A 15,148-nucleotide genomic window follows, 5' to 3' on the forward strand; every position below is an offset into this window, starting at 1 on the left:
TCCTCCCTTCAGGCCCTGCCCAACCCCCGGCTCCGCCTCCTCCTCTCCAGCCCCACTTAACCCTGCTTTAGTTTCCCCACCCCATGCAGTGACCCGTGTTCTGTCTTGGGCAGGTTTGACATGCAGCTGGCTCAGGCCCTGGGGGAGTCGGTGTTTGAAAAGAGTATGCGTGAGAAAGTGTCGCAGGAGAACAACAGCGTGCGGTGGGAGCTGGGGCAGCTCCAGCAGCAAGTCAAGGTAGGCACTGGGGACATGGAACTGGCCGGGCTCCTGGTGGCTGGATCTCCTGAAACCCCACCACACACCTGCTGCTGATGGAAGAGAGCCCGTGCAGATGCCTGGGTCTGCCCGGCGCTGGAATCAGGTTCCCAGCATGTCTCATAAAACAAACCGTGGTTGGCCCATTGACAATCAGACCTCCAGAGTGTGAGGTCATGGTCTTGCTCCGGTTACCTGCACAGAGTCCAGGGGTCTGCCTGGGAGGGACAGCGGGCCCAGCAGAAAGTGAGCTATCTATCACCTGGTCCAGGAGCCAGGCCTGTCCCGTGCAGACACTCAGGCAGAGGGATTTTATTAACATATGACTTGGGTGCCTCTCCAGGCGCTGCTGTGTCCTTCGGTGGCTCCCTGTTGCCCCCAGGACCTCATGCCCTTGAGCCTGGAGTCCAGCTCCCTGGTGGCCGAGCCAAATCCTCCCAGCCCCAGTGGGCACAGAGCGCGGGTTTAGTTCCAGGTCTGCACTTCCCTTTCAAACGGGGCAGGCGCTTCTTTTAAGATCTAACTCTAGGGGCCGTGGCTGCCCTCCCCCAGTTCTGCCTCCCTCCCTCCCTCCCTCCATGCCACCTGAGCTGTCCCAAAGAGCAGCCCTTGCTGGTGTCCCACAGGGGCTCCGTGAGGGGCCGAGGCCTCCAGGGAGGGCCAGTGGGACGCCCCAGCCAGCAGGTCACAGAGGCCTCCCCAGGGGAGGAGGGCCCAACTGGGTGACTCAGGACGCTGTCCCCTTTGTCTCCCAGCAAAAGGAGCAGGAAACTATGAAGCTGAGGCAGGAGGTGGAGACGCTGCAGACTCAGAAACAGGAGCTGCTGGAGTCATCCTCCGTGGGGAAAGATGGCGTCGCCGGCTTGAAGGAGCGGCTCTGGAAGCTGGAATCCAGCAAGCTGGAGCAAGAGAAGATCCAGAATCAGCAGGAAAATACCATCAAGCAGCTGGAGCAGGTGGGAGAGCCCTGTGGGGGCAACATCCCGTCCCCTGCTGGCTGAAATGTGCAGTGCGCTCGGAGGGCATCTCCTCTGCTGCTCCTCATTCTTCCATGGCTCCCTATTACCCCAGAAAACATCTTAACTCATAAGCCTGAAGTTCAGAGCTTTCATGGTCTAGACCTCCTCTGCCATCCTGCAAGGTCAAGGTCGTCTAGAACCTCCATGTGGGGATGTGAGTTCTGTCTCCATTCTACAGAGGTGGGAGCTGAGGTCCAGAGATACAGAGGATGTGGCAGGGTGGGATTCGGAAGTGGAGTCTTCTGACCCCAGAGAGCCTTGGCTACTGACTGTGGGCACAGCCTCCAGGGAGATTGGCATGCCCATCTTGGAAAAATAGAAACTCACCAAGAGATAAGGAACCAGTCAGGATGTCCGCTGCTGTAGCACAGAATCTCAAGGAAGCCGATGAATACATTTTATTTGCTTGCTTGTGTGAACGTCTACCTCATTCCAAGGAGCATAGGAGGCAGCTTCTAAGACAGATGCAAAACAACAATAAGATTCTAAGTAAAACAGTCTGGGCCAGAAAAGTACCAACTAAAATAGACACTAAAAAGAGGGTGGGGACAGCGAGCCAATATGTGATAGGAGAAACATATGTTCTTACATACGTCCCAGTTTTTGCTCTAAAATTCCTAGTGGCCAGAGGGAAAAAGGAAATGTGAGGCCTATGCTTTTTTTCCTTATGCCCAAGACAAAAACCAGAATCAAAACAAAACCAAAAAGTCAGATTTTCAAGAAGTGGCTTCTGAGGCTCAGCACTAAAGGAATTTGTCATGTAGGATTTTACCTATGTTTAAAAAGGCTGGTAGCCTCTTATGCAAGAAAATGGGACTGAGTGACATAAACGTGTAAAGCAGTTGAACTCTAAGCACCTCAGTGGAAGCCGTGGCACCAGCCCTTGCTTCTCGCCCACTCTCGTTGCATCCCGCAGGATGGAGCCTCCTGAGTAGGCGTTTGGGGTCTGGAGAGTCTTGAACGCTCATTAAGGAGAGTGAAGAAAGCAGAGCTCATGTTCAGTCAGCCAGATGCAGGGAGTTCTTCTTCTTTCTCAGGCACCGTGTAGATCTGAGGATGCAGAGTCAGAAAGGGTCTCTGCTTTCCCAAACTTTACAGTCCTGCTGGGTGTCACAGGAACGTGGAACTTACAGATCTAGTCTTGGCAGAAGGGTTGGGGGAGAGGTCAAGAAGACACCCTGGAGGAAGTGACATTTCTTGCAGCCGAAAGCTGAGGGATGAGTCTGAATTGGTTGAATATGAGAGTTCTGTGCAGGGCAGAGCCTGTGCAAAGGCCCGGTGGCCAGAAAATCATGTGACATTTAACAAGTCCTAATGATACCACATCCAGATGGAGACTTTGAGGCAGCTCGGTGTCTATATGACCTTACAGAAGAAGGCGCTGTAATCCCAAGGCCCGAGCTGCCTCCAACCCAGCTCTGAACCTGTGACCATCCCTGCAGAATGTGGAATGTCTGGGGAGGTATTTAGGGGACATGAAGGATGTCCCTTAAATGAAGCATCCTGTAGCAACCTGGTGTTCTCCAAATGAGCAGGATCCTTACAGAGGCAGTAAGACAAGCACTTCTGGAAATCGCATTGGCTCTTGGTGACACCAGCAGGTCTCCCTTCAGCTCTGGGAGCAGGAAAGCCCTGCCAGGACTCAGGAGAGTGGAAGTTAATGCCCCCTAGCTTCCTGCCCTGGGCCACCGGGGGAGGCTGACTACGCCCTCATCCGTCTTCAGCTTCTCACGGCCCGGCCCGTGTCCTTGGAGACCTCTTGTAGATATTTATTGATTACCAGACGGCACTTTTTTCCAGGGAATTTTATATTAACTCATATAAGCCTGACATAAATGGTACTGCAGATGTCAGAAGTGTCCAAGGGGCGAGGAAAAATGAAAGGGAAATATTCTATTAACTTGCTTAGGCTCCTCATTTTGGATTATCTTCCCATAACCTTGGTCATTTTAAAGGCGGGAAGGAAGGAGCTCGACAGTTAACAGTGAGCCTGCTTGATGCCGGGGTCGACGATGGGGCTCTGGTCCTTTTTACTCTTCGCCACAGTCCTACGTAGCGAGGAACATTCTCAACATTTTGAGAAGCTGAGATTGTATTTTCTCAACCTAATTTCCATGCTAAAGGCAGCAGTTGTGAAATTCTGGAGCAGGCCTGAGCTTGGGTTCATCTCAAGAGTGTTAAGAGTGTTAAGGCTGCATCTAACCCCGGTGGAGCATGTGATGGGTTCCGGGTGTGTCTGTTGTAACCATAGAAAGGGAGGAAGCCTTTGGGCTGTTTATCTACCATTTCCAGGGTGCTGAGGGAGAGAATGTGATTCTCCTCTGTGCAGTAAGAATGAAAAAATGTGGCTGGGTACAGTGGTGCAGGTCTGTCAGCCCAGCAGCTCAGGAGGCTGAGGCGGGAGGATGGTGAGTTCAAAGCCAGCCTCAGCCACAGCGAGGTCCTAAGCAGCTCAGTGAGACCCTGTCTCTAAACAAAATGCGGAATAGGGCTGGGATGGGGCTCAGTGGTCGAGGGCCCCCGAGTTCAATCTCCAGTACCCCCCCCACCCTCAAATAAAATAGGGGATGCTGAGGGAGTGGCCCTGGGCCACCCTCACGCCCATCCTTGCTTGCTGTCCCCAGCTCCGCCAGCGGTTTGAACTGGAAATAGAGAGGATGAAGCAGATGCATCAGAAGGACCGGGAGGACCAAGAGGAGGAGCTGGAGGACATCCGTCAGTCCTGCCAGAAGCGGGTATGTGACCGCCCCTCAGCTGTGCCCAGGTCCTGGCCGGTCCCCGCAGGCCGCCTCACCCCTGCAGTCAAGGAGGAGGCCAGGCCTGGGGCTGGGGACAGGCCCTTCCTGCAGCCACCTAGACCTGGGATCCCTAAGTGCTTTCAAGGGTGCAGGACCGGAGCCCCTACCTTCAGTATGAGCTGGAACTTCCAGAAGCCTCTGGACCTTCCAGCAGCATCAGCCCAAGGTCTTTGTCGGGAGCCCATCAGGCCTGGAGACTCTTGGGGAAGGAGCTCTGAATCCCTCAGATGCTCCCTCCGCCTAGTTCCCTTGCTGCTCAGATCCTTTCTTGATTTTTCCCCCTCTGGTGCTGGGACAACCCAGGGCCTTGTGCTGAGCTGCACCCCAGCCCTCAGATCATTTCTTACATTTTATCCACTCTCCGTAGACATGGCAGCCAGTGCGTAAGGAAGCACAAGCCCTCGACATGTTGCCCCTAGAAACCACCAGGATGGCTATTGTAAACACCTTTTCGTCTCTCCCCTCACACTGCATGTGCATGTACGGATTTGCACAGATATTATCTTTACTACATGGGGTCAAGGTCTTTTGGAGTCCACTATCTTCACTCAGTAGTGGATGCTGCCTCTTAAACCATGTGCTCTATTTTATTTAATGAATCCCCTATCATTGGACACTTCAGTTGTTCCTGGTTTTCTGCTATTAGAACTAAGGCTGGGACAAGCATCCTTAAGGGTGTATTGAGATGCAGATGGAAGCTAAACCCCTCAAGGGAGGTGGCCTGAACTGGCTCCCACAGTCCCCCTCTCCCCTACCCCATCCCCCATCACACCTGTGAATACCAGGTGGACATGTTTTACGGATTTTATTATTCTATAGAATAATGTATTGTATAGATTTATTATTTTATATATTGTTTCAAGATGAGCTTTAGCTTTTCTAGTCTTCTGATCGGAGTGCAGTTGCTTCTGTTTCTTACTCTTAAAAGGAAGTGTTGGAATGAGCCTGCTCTCTGCAGAAATGGCCATCACTCCGCCCTGTCCTTCCTCCTGAGACAGATGCCCTTAGTCTTGCTCACATTACGTCAGGTGGAGGATGTGCAGATTTCTGGTTTGTTCCAAGAGTGCCTCAGAGTACGCTGTGTGCCCTGAACCCAGTCTCAGATGAGCTAGGATGCAACCCGGACCCTCCCGATGCTCTTCCTTGGACACAGAGAAAGGGGATTTTCTCTTTATGACAGCCCCTGACATGGGCTTCACAGCCTCCTGGCAGCTCTGTGCAGACTATCCCTCACTGTGGCAGGAAATCAACTGTGAGCAACCCTGGCACTGCTGTGGCTGTCTGGGGTGGCACAAAGATCTGGGGTCGCTAATTCCGACTTCAGAATATGCACTTTGGCTTCTCCCTGGGACTTAGTTCGCCCATCTGTGAAATAGGGCCAGGAAAGGAATGAAATAATACATGTGAGAGAGGCCAGTGGGGGCTTTGCAGCCTACAGCTACGGGGAGATATTCACTCTGTGATCAGTGCCTGTGTTGGGCTGCTAATAGCTGAGAAATCAGAGCCAAGTATAAATTAAATGAGTTGCTATTAGTTGAATGTCTCGTTGGAGCAGAGCGCCGTGGACAGGAGGCTTCGGTGGCAAGCTGCTCCATGGTATATTTAATAAAAATGTTGGCTCTCACTGTATGTGGAGGCTGCAGCACCAGAGTGCCGAGACCTGAGAATACCCAGGCAGGGGCGAGGCCACAGGAGGGAGACCTGCGTTCAGTTGGAACTTCACAGTCAGTAGCGGGGGCTCCCCATCGTCAACCGGCTCCCAAGCATTTAGTCTCCTGACCGCCCTGACAGATGGGGCCCCTGGGCCTCCCTCCTCCCGAGGGGCCTGGCGCTGGGGGATGGTCCTCGTGGGGCTCGCTCACCTCTGCCTGGTCTGCCCTTGTGCCCGCAGCTCCACCAGCTGGAGATGCAGCTGGAGCAGGAACACGAGGAGAAGCAGCTGGTGCTCCACGAGAAGCAGGACCTGGAAGGCTTGATTGGGACCCTGTGTGACCAGGTGAGGGTGGCGGTGCAGGCGCTCTATCAGGAGGGCTGGGGAGGGAGCCAGGTGGAGGGCAGACAGCTCCCGGGCTTCAGGAGGGGCCGGGGTGGGGCCTTCTAGGTGGCCTCCCCGGGCCCTCTTGTCCACCCATTCCCTCCTGCACATCCCCTCCGGTCTCCAGGGGTGACTGCAGGGCTCAACAGCAGGTTCCGTGGGAGAACTTGGGGGAATCGCAGAGCGGGTCAACCAGCAGCCACCGGGGGGTCGCGTTGCCTTCAGCAGCTGTTGGACAAGACTGTAGAGGGCTTGTGTGGAAACCGGGAGAATCTGAGTGGCCGCTGCGCTCATGGCTGGCCACATGAGACAGGGTCTGTGTGTGTGTCCTGTGTGAGGAGGGAGGGGGCACTAGAGGTTGAACCCAAGGCCTTGCACTCGCTAGGCAAGGGCTCCACCATGGAGCCACATCCCAGCTGAGTTTTATTTTGAGACACAGGGTCTTGCTGAGCTACTGAGGCTGGCCTTGAACTTTTGATCCTCCAGCCTCAACCTCCAAAGTAGCTGGGGTCACAGGTGCGCACCCCCAGGCCTGGCTAAGCTGAGCCTTTTGCTAGAAGCAGCCAGACCCAGAGTCAGGCCAGTGTCGCTTTAAGCCCCAGCTGGGCTTTCTGTCTCCGTGGCCTTGGGTGAACCAGTTCCCCACTCTGAGCTTCTGGAAAAGCAAACTGTGCGGGGCTGCTGCCTTCGCTGGGCGCTGGGGTGCTCAGCTGCATGCTGTGGACGATGGATGGAGTGGGCTCCTTTTCTGTGGTGGGGTGACCTGTGCATTGTAGGAAGTCGAGCAGCCTCCCTGGAGATGCCAGTAGCACACTCCTCAGTTGTGACAATAGGAAATGTCGGCAGGCAGTGCTGAGTGTCCTGAGAATGAGCATCTACCTCTGCCACCATAAGGAACCACTGCTGCACCCAACGTCGCTGGGGGGCTTCCGGCCTCAGGACGCGGAGGGCTCCCTCCTCTGCCCCCAGGAGTGCGCCTTCCCCGCTCACTGTGCCCGGTGGAGCCTCAGCACGGCAGAGCTCGAGTGACTTCTTCTAAAGCATCCCACGAGTGTATCTTAATACGGGTACTCCGCGTGCGTGCTGTCTGTGCATAAGCAGCGTTCAGCACCCTTCCTTCCCCAAGCTCACTGACTTTGTTCACCAAAGGCCTGATGTGTCCCTCAGATGGTCACCCAGAGCAGCCAGGCCTTGAACAAAACAAATGCTCACTTTGCATTTTAAAAACCAAACCAATTCAATTAGTAGACTCTGGAACAGGGCGCCATGGTGGCAGGAGTCAGGTGACCGGCCCAGGGGATTGACAGGCAGTGGTAGATCATCCTTCTTCGGGGTGTCCAGTTGTCCAGCAGGGCAGCTGGGATCACTGAGCCCAGAGCCCCTGGAGTCACAGGGCATGGGGCAGCCCAGGACCTGATTCTAGCAGGACACTGGGTTCTGTCCACCAGAAGACACAATGTTGCCAATCTTGCTGGCCCAGAAAGAGAGGTTTGGGGGCTGGGCGTGTTGCTGGGGGTAGAGTGCCCGCCTAGCTTATGTGGGGCCCAGGGTTCCACCCCAGCACTGCGAGAGAGAGAGAGAGAGAGAGAGAGAGAGAGAGAGAGAAAGAGACAGACACTCTCTTGGTGTCCCTTTCTAATTCCATCCCCTCTCCCTAGTTCTTGAGTCTGTCTATCTGAGCTCTGACCCTGTATAGGGATATGGTTCCATACTGTCATTTCCCCACCTCCATCCTGGTTTCCAGATCAGTCTGCGTGGCGCACATAGCTCTTATCCATTCAACGGTGACCCAGTCCTCCTTTAAAAAAAAAAATTCCTGTTCTTATACTGACAGATGTTTGGTTTTCACCATGAGACCTACAGCCACAGTGTGCATTCGTGTCTGCCTTCCTGAGCCCCTAGGTGGAGATGTATCCAGGCTGTGTGACTAGGAGAGCAATCGCTGGCTGCTAGAAATGCACAATTTTGGAATTCATAACTGTCACCCAAATGGTGTCTGAGGCTTTGCTTTCTCCACACCCCCCAACACGTGGCCGAGTCAGGCTTTCCAGATTTCCCCCAGGCGTCGGGTATCGAGTGTACCGCGTGTCTCTTGTCACCTCTAGAATCTGCACACAATTATTGTGGCTTTCTCTGATAGGAACTGCCTCTCCATGGGCTTTGTCTTGTTTTGATTTTTTTTCTGTTATTCATTCATGATCTTTATGCAACGTGTTAACTCACTTTGGGAATTATATTTGGTGAACATCTCCTGTTCTGTGGAGAATCATTTCCCCCTTACATCCTTCACATAATAAAAAGTGTTTTTAATACAGACATATGAATTAATATTTTTAAAAAATATTTTTTGCATTGGCAATCCATATTTTTTTTAAATATTTTTTACACCATCTAAAATTTTGTTCTTGAAATCATTCAGTCTCTGAGCCATCTGGACTTTATTGTGTAGGGTGAGGCCGGTGTCTTTGGTTTTACACTTTTCATGTGTGGGTGGGTGTTTCTTGGGCTCCCTGTTCAAGTTCACTGGCTCATTGGTCTATTCCTTTTCCTGCACCACGTGGTGCATTTTTGTTTCTGGTTTGTCTTTGTGCTGGGGACCCGGCCCCGGACCTCGTGCATGCTGAGCCACTGGTCTGCCACTAAGTGACACCCTCAGCCTGCACCATGTGGCTGGGTTTGGAGAACTTCTAGAACAGCTTACCTTGCTTGCCTTTAAGTTGCCTGTGTCCTTGCTCTTTTACTCTTCTTAAGAGTTTATGTTCTGGCAACGTGGCTCATGATGACATACACAACTAGTATACGCCATGCCCTAGGTTTCTTCCCCAGCTATGCAAAAAAAAAAAAAAAAAAAAGAATTTAATAATTTAATTTCATTCCATAACAAAACCCACTGTAATTTTTATTGATTTATGTTAGCTGGGAACATGGACATTATTTTTGTTGTTAAGCCATTCTCCATTATATTAATGCTCATGCCATCTTTCTCTATTTACTGATGCCAATCATTAATATTTTGTTATTTTTCTCCTTCCACATCTTAAGCTTTCATGTTAGATTTATTTCCAGGAAAGGGTAGTTTCCATAGTTGCTGTGACCAGCATTTTTTTCTGTATTCTAACTTTGATTTAATGCTGGTGGCACAAGGGAAAACTAATAATTATGTTGATCATAGTGATCTGGAATCCAAGAAACATGTTAAACTCATTTCACATATTTCATCAGTAGATTCTTTGGGATTTTCTTCAACAACAATCTTACCATTTGAAAATGATGATGATTTTGCCTCTTGACCATAAATTGGTGTTACAGAAAGATCTCAACAATTTCAGAGACAAATGATATGCATTTTTTCTCTTTTCTTGTCTTATTGCATTGGCGTGTGCCTGTGGTATTGTAAAACTGAGTGGTGGAGGTGCTTGGCATCACTTCCTCACTCCTGGCCTTAATCAGAATACTTCCGAAGTTCTGATGGACCTGTTTGCAGTGTGTTTTTGATCAGTCTTCTTTGTCCAGCATTTCTAGTTTTCTAATAATTAAAAATAAGTTTATTGAATATTCTCATATACTTTTAATTTGCACCTGTGATTCATTCTATGGCCAGCTTCTTTCATCTACTAACATAGCATATTATATTTTAGGTATTACAATGTAACCTGGTGTGTTTTCAAGATAAATTTTACTTACTCATAGGTTTTTCAATACAATGCTCTATTGCATGGCTAACAATTTTTTCCAGGATTGCAAGTAAGATTAACTCACAGTTTTCTTTTCTTAGACTGCCTTTGTCCGGCATTGAACTAACCTCATAAAATGAGTTCATAACTATTTTCAAAATAATTTTATAAAGTTTTAACATGTAGTTCTTGACAATTTGAAGTAATTTCCCTGTAACCCACTTGGATCCGGTTGTTTTCAGGGAGCAGAATAAATATGTGATTACTGCTTCAAATTTCCCTAAGCATAACTGAACAGAAATACAGAGTTTTTTCTCCCTTAGTGAGTGAATTTTGGTAGCTAACTTTTTCTAGACATTTATTCTTTCATCTGACTTTTGACATAGGTTAAATAAAGATTGTTTTCATAGCAATTTTTTATGATTTTAAGAAAATTAGGTTATCATATAATTTCCATCTAAAATCATAGTAATGTTAACTTGTGAAGTTTTGTTGTGTTGACCCAACTTGCTAGATATGTGTGTCTATTAGTTTTGTCAAAGGACCAGCTTTTCTATCATTACCTTATTTTATATTCATTAATTCCTGCCTTTATCTTTCCTTTGCCTTCTTACCATTAGTTTAGTCTTTTGTTCTATTTTCAGCTTCAGTGTTGAAAATTTTAACAATTTCAATATTTTACTCCATTAATTATTTTGAGAATCACACAGATTTTAAATTTTTAAACATGTTTTAGTTTATTTAAGATGTTTACCTTGATAGGATGCGTTACTGCCACCCTTAGGGTTTTTTCCTGTTTCTTGTGTTTTCCTCATTTAACCTGCAAATTATTTATGAATTAAGTTTCAAGTTTATTAACATTCAGGATTATTTGCAGTTAATTTTAACTTTTTACTGTTAATTTTTAATGCAGTGCCGTTTGGGAAGATAACATGGTACAACACCCAGTGTTTTTTCTTTGAAATTGATGAGACCTCCTAGTTATCCTGGTTCCTGCTCAAGACTCACAGATTATCAAATGGAAGAGAATTTATAGGTATTCAGGAGACAAAGGGTCCCATACCTGGCAAATGGACCGGTTGATTTTGAAATTTTGATATAACATTCAAATATTAAAGCATAAATAAAAAGTTTAGAAATATATGACCATATTTTTTTAAAACATGTCTCCTGTAAACATTTCTTCATTGTCTGCTAATACAGTTCTATTTTTTCCATACTTTTATTGGTGCATTACAATTGCCTAATGGTGGGATCCATTGTTACGTATCTGTATAAGCACACGATGTGACAGTGTGACACGGCCACTGTCATCCTTCACTGTTTCCTCCTTCCCTCCTCTTCCCCCCTCCCCAGTCCTCTTCCTCTTCTCTACTGATCTGCTTTGGTTTTCATGAGACGCCCCCCACCTTTCCTTCCTTTTTCCTCATTAGCTCCCACATATGACAGGAGACCCGTGACCCTTGACTTTCTGAGTTTGGCTGATTCATGCAATGTAATGTTCTCAAGTTCCATCATTTAACTGGCAATGACAATGTCATTCTTCACGGCTGAGTAGAACTGCATTGCGAGGAGCCTCTGTCCCGATTTCCATAGTGACTGTATTAATATATAGTCCCACCGAGAGTGGGATTATACAGTATATATACACATCTTCTCCCATGTTTCTTATTGCTGATCTTCCTGATGGCTGGGATCCTAACTGGGGTGAGATCGAATATGATGTCGTTTTGATTTGCATTCCCATAATAGGTAATGACGTTGAACGTGTCTCCATGCCTTTGTTGCCCCTTTGTATTTCTTCTTTGGGGAAATGTCTGCTTAGTTTACTTGCCCATGTATTAATTGGGCTATCTGTTGTTTTTTGAGTTATTTATATATTCTTGATTTTAACCCTCTGTCAGAAGAATAGCTAGAAAAGATTTTGTCCCATTCTGTATGGTTTTTTTTTACCTTCCTTTTTATTCTTTTTTTCTTTATTTTTTTCTTTTTCTTTCTTTCTTTCTTTCTTTCTTTTTTTTTTTTTTTTTTTTTTTTTTTTTGCTGTGCAGAAGCTTTTTGAGTTGATGTCATCCCATTTATTAACTTTTAGCATTATTTCCAGAGCTTTAAACTCCTGATGAGGAAGTTTTGGTCTGTTGCTCAAGTGTTGACCCTACATTTTTTTCTAGGAGTTGCAGATTTTCTGGTCTAATTCTGAGATCTTTGATCAATTTTGAGTTGACTTTTGTGTAGAGGGAGAGATAAGACTCTAGTCTCATTATTCTGCATATGGATGACCAGTTTTCCCAGATCATTTGTGAAAAGGGCTATCTTTTTTACAATGCATAGTTTTTGCACCTTTGTCAAGGATCTGATGAGTGTATTCGTGGGGGTTTATCTCTGTGTAAAACAGTCATGTTACATTGCTATATGATTTTCTTTTCTAAGTTTTACTAATGATTGTATTATAACTTATCTTCATATATTTTGTGGCTGTATATTTAGGTAATTCAAGTTTCATATTGCTTTATTTCCTTGGGTGACTTTTTGATTATTGTATAATGTCGCTCTCTTTTTGCTACTGAAAGACCCCCGGACCCTCAAATCCCCCGTCCAAAAGAACTAGCGTCACACTGGCTGCAAAAGCAAGAGGCAAGTTTATTAATACACAGGCGCCTGCGGGTGCACAGCAAAACCTCAGCCGAAGCTTTGGTGAACTGGCACACCGGGCTTTGGGGTACAGATCTTTTATAGGGAAAAAGGAGTTGTTTTCCACCTAGTACAATAACAGATGTTTTTGAATCCAGCATACACGTCACTTAAAGGGTAAACTTGTTTTTCACTATGGTAAACTTGTTTTTCACTATAGGTTCCCGAAAAACTCATCAATCTTACAGGTTTACATTGTGTTTCCTCCCTGTTCCCGCTTATGATCCCAGTCTGCTCAAGCATGTCCTGTGATGTGGTCAGGGTGCCCTTTCTAACAAGTCATGTGGTGAGCTCACCTGTTTACTGCATACTTTCTACTTTTCATAATCAGGCCTTAGGTTATGGGGCTGGGGTCTTTCACTACGAATGATTTTGCTTTATTTCATTTTTCTTTATTTCTTTCAGTTGGTGTGCTGAAATATAATTTTTTGTTTCTTTATTTTCAATGTCTTCAAGTGTGTGTGGTGTGTGTGTGTGTTTCCTTTAAACAGCTGGATAATTTTAATTTATATTTTAGTCTCTAATTTTCATAGGAGAATTTAATTCATTTACGTTTGTTGTAATGACTGATCTATTTGGAATTATTTGTATTCTCTTGTTTTTTTGTTTTGTACTTGTTGGGTTTTCATTCCTATTCATTGCTCTTCCTCAGTGTCTTTCCCACGTTTAGATTGATTGATAATGTTTTCTGTTTCCTGTTGTTTTATTGCTGGTTCAGAAGCTGTGAACTACATTTCTGTTGTTTTAGTGGCTACCCATAAGAACTCAGTCATAATTCTCTCTAGTATTCATTTTCACAACAATGCTATGGGATAGATATTATTATTTCCTTCAGATAAATGAAAACGAGGTTCAGAAAGACAAAGCAACTTGCCTGGGATTGTACAGGTCATCAATACCCCAGGTAGATTTGAAATGAGGTCTGTATTATTTGGCAGTATATAATTGTAAAAATTGAACACCATGCTGTGCTCAAAGCTGATAGGGCTGAATTAACTAGATCCACCTTTTGTGGACCACTTTCCCCCACGGTCTACGGGCAGCGCCCTCAGTTGCTCAGTTGCTGGGCACCCTTCTGCAACACACATATTCCTTTCTCCCATCCCCCACTTCCCCATCCTCAAAGTGGCTGGATTATCCCTGACAGTCTTTCCAAATCCTATTTGAGCCGTGCTTGGAGAGTTCTTTTGACAACAGACATTTAACAACCGCCCTGAACATCTTCCTTTATGATAAACAGGGTAACGATTGAGGTTTGCCTGTAGCTTCCCACAACAACACTAAACATCATTTAGATTTATTGGTTAATTATTCACATCTTTATCCAAATTTGAATCTGTGTGCTGCAGAATGGAAACTCTCCGAGTGGCATTTATCTCCCATTAACCTAATGGGTTTCCGCTGTCCCCTCCTCTCCTGTAGTGCGACTCATTAGGAAGGAGAGGGTGGCTGGCTCTGAGGTTTTGTTGTGAATTTCGTCTCTCTGTGGGAGATGGTGCCGGCATTTTCAAGGGCTTTCTGACAGTGCAGGCTATAGAATCTGAGCTGTCCCTACCACAGGGTCAGTGCCAGCCTTGGGTCATTGCTGATGGCCACTCGTTCCACAGAAGAACCAAAGGCACCATAGGGTGTGCCTGGAGTAAAAGCAGATACAAAAACAGGGAGGGTGCGGGACCTCCTGCATGAATGCAATCACTCCACCCCACGGGCGCAGTCCCACATAAAATCAGGACTCCAGAGGGAGTGAATCCAGGCTTGGAGCATGGCAGACACTGTGGTGCAGTGGTTAGAGACTGATGCTGGAAGGCCTGGGTTCGAATCCCTGCACAGCCACTTAGGAGCAGCTTGGCCTTGGCAGCTCACGCACCCCATCTTTACCAGCTTTGCCAGCTCTGCCTTGTTTCCCCCATGATGGTGCACACTTCAGAGTGATTCCTTCTGCTTTGTGACGTGCCCCCATGGTGCCATGCCACCCATCAAGACATGCATATACCACGTAGAGTCTCACCTCCATCTTGCTCATTCAGGGGCTTCTGCCTGCAGCCCCCTTGCCACACCCACCCTGGTTGGGAGGAGCCGGTGCCCACCTCCAGGCTCCATCGCAGCCTCTGCTCCCTGGGGCCTCCGTGCCTCCAAGCCACTTTGTTATATAAATCAAAGAGCAAAACAGGGCTCTCTCCTGGTTCCTCTTGCTAAAATGACCTCTTTGCAAAAACCGGGTTTGTATCTCAACACTGCCTCATACTAACTGTGATCTTGGGCAGGTGACTTCTGTGACCCTCAGTTCGCCCTCTGTTCAGTGGGAGTCACGAGACCACTGCCCCGAGGTCCATCGTCATGGCTGAAGGTTGAATACCCACCAAGTGCTTTGAATAGGGCCTGACACGTAGAAAGCTCTCTATGAACGTAAGCTGTCACTCTTTTAATAAAGGCAATAATAATAATAATGTTGATTTTTATAAGTGACTGTTGTCACAGGATAACACCGTGTGACAGAGAGCCCGGTGCATGCCCAGCCCTCAGCTCAGCTCACGGGGGAGGTAGGTAGGTAGGTAGACGGATGATGGATAGATTTCCTGGGCCAGCATTTTAAATTCACCAGAGCAAGCATCCAAGGAAAAGGAGCTTACATTCTAAGAACCAACTCATTTTTCAAAGAATTCAAAACAGATG

At 47.3% G+C, this 15,148-nt stretch overlaps 1 protein-coding gene across 5 annotated transcripts in view; it reads left to right on the forward strand.

Moving 5' to 3' along the window:
• The window catches only part of MYO18B (myosin XVIIIB), a 220,050-nt gene that overhangs the window by 124,984 nt on the left and 79,918 nt on the right, over window positions 1–15,148 (forward strand). For all 5 annotated transcript variants that reach the window (XM_081282762.1, XM_081282764.1, XM_081282765.1 and 2 more), the window contains exons 30-33: window positions 114–237; window positions 1,014–1,214; window positions 3,902–4,012; window positions 5,967–6,071. In XM_081282762.1, coding sequence (XP_081138888.1) covers window positions 114–237; window positions 1,014–1,214; window positions 3,902–4,012; window positions 5,967–6,071 — 541 coding nt within the window. The remainder of the gene's footprint in view (window positions 1–113; window positions 238–1,013; window positions 1,215–3,901; window positions 4,013–5,966; window positions 6,072–15,148) is intronic.

Source organism: Spermophilus citellus (genome assembly GCF_964194105.1).
Source record: "Spermophilus citellus genome assembly, chromosome: 3".
NCBI classification, from domain to species: Eukaryota; Metazoa; Chordata; class Mammalia; order Rodentia; family Sciuridae; genus Spermophilus; species Spermophilus citellus.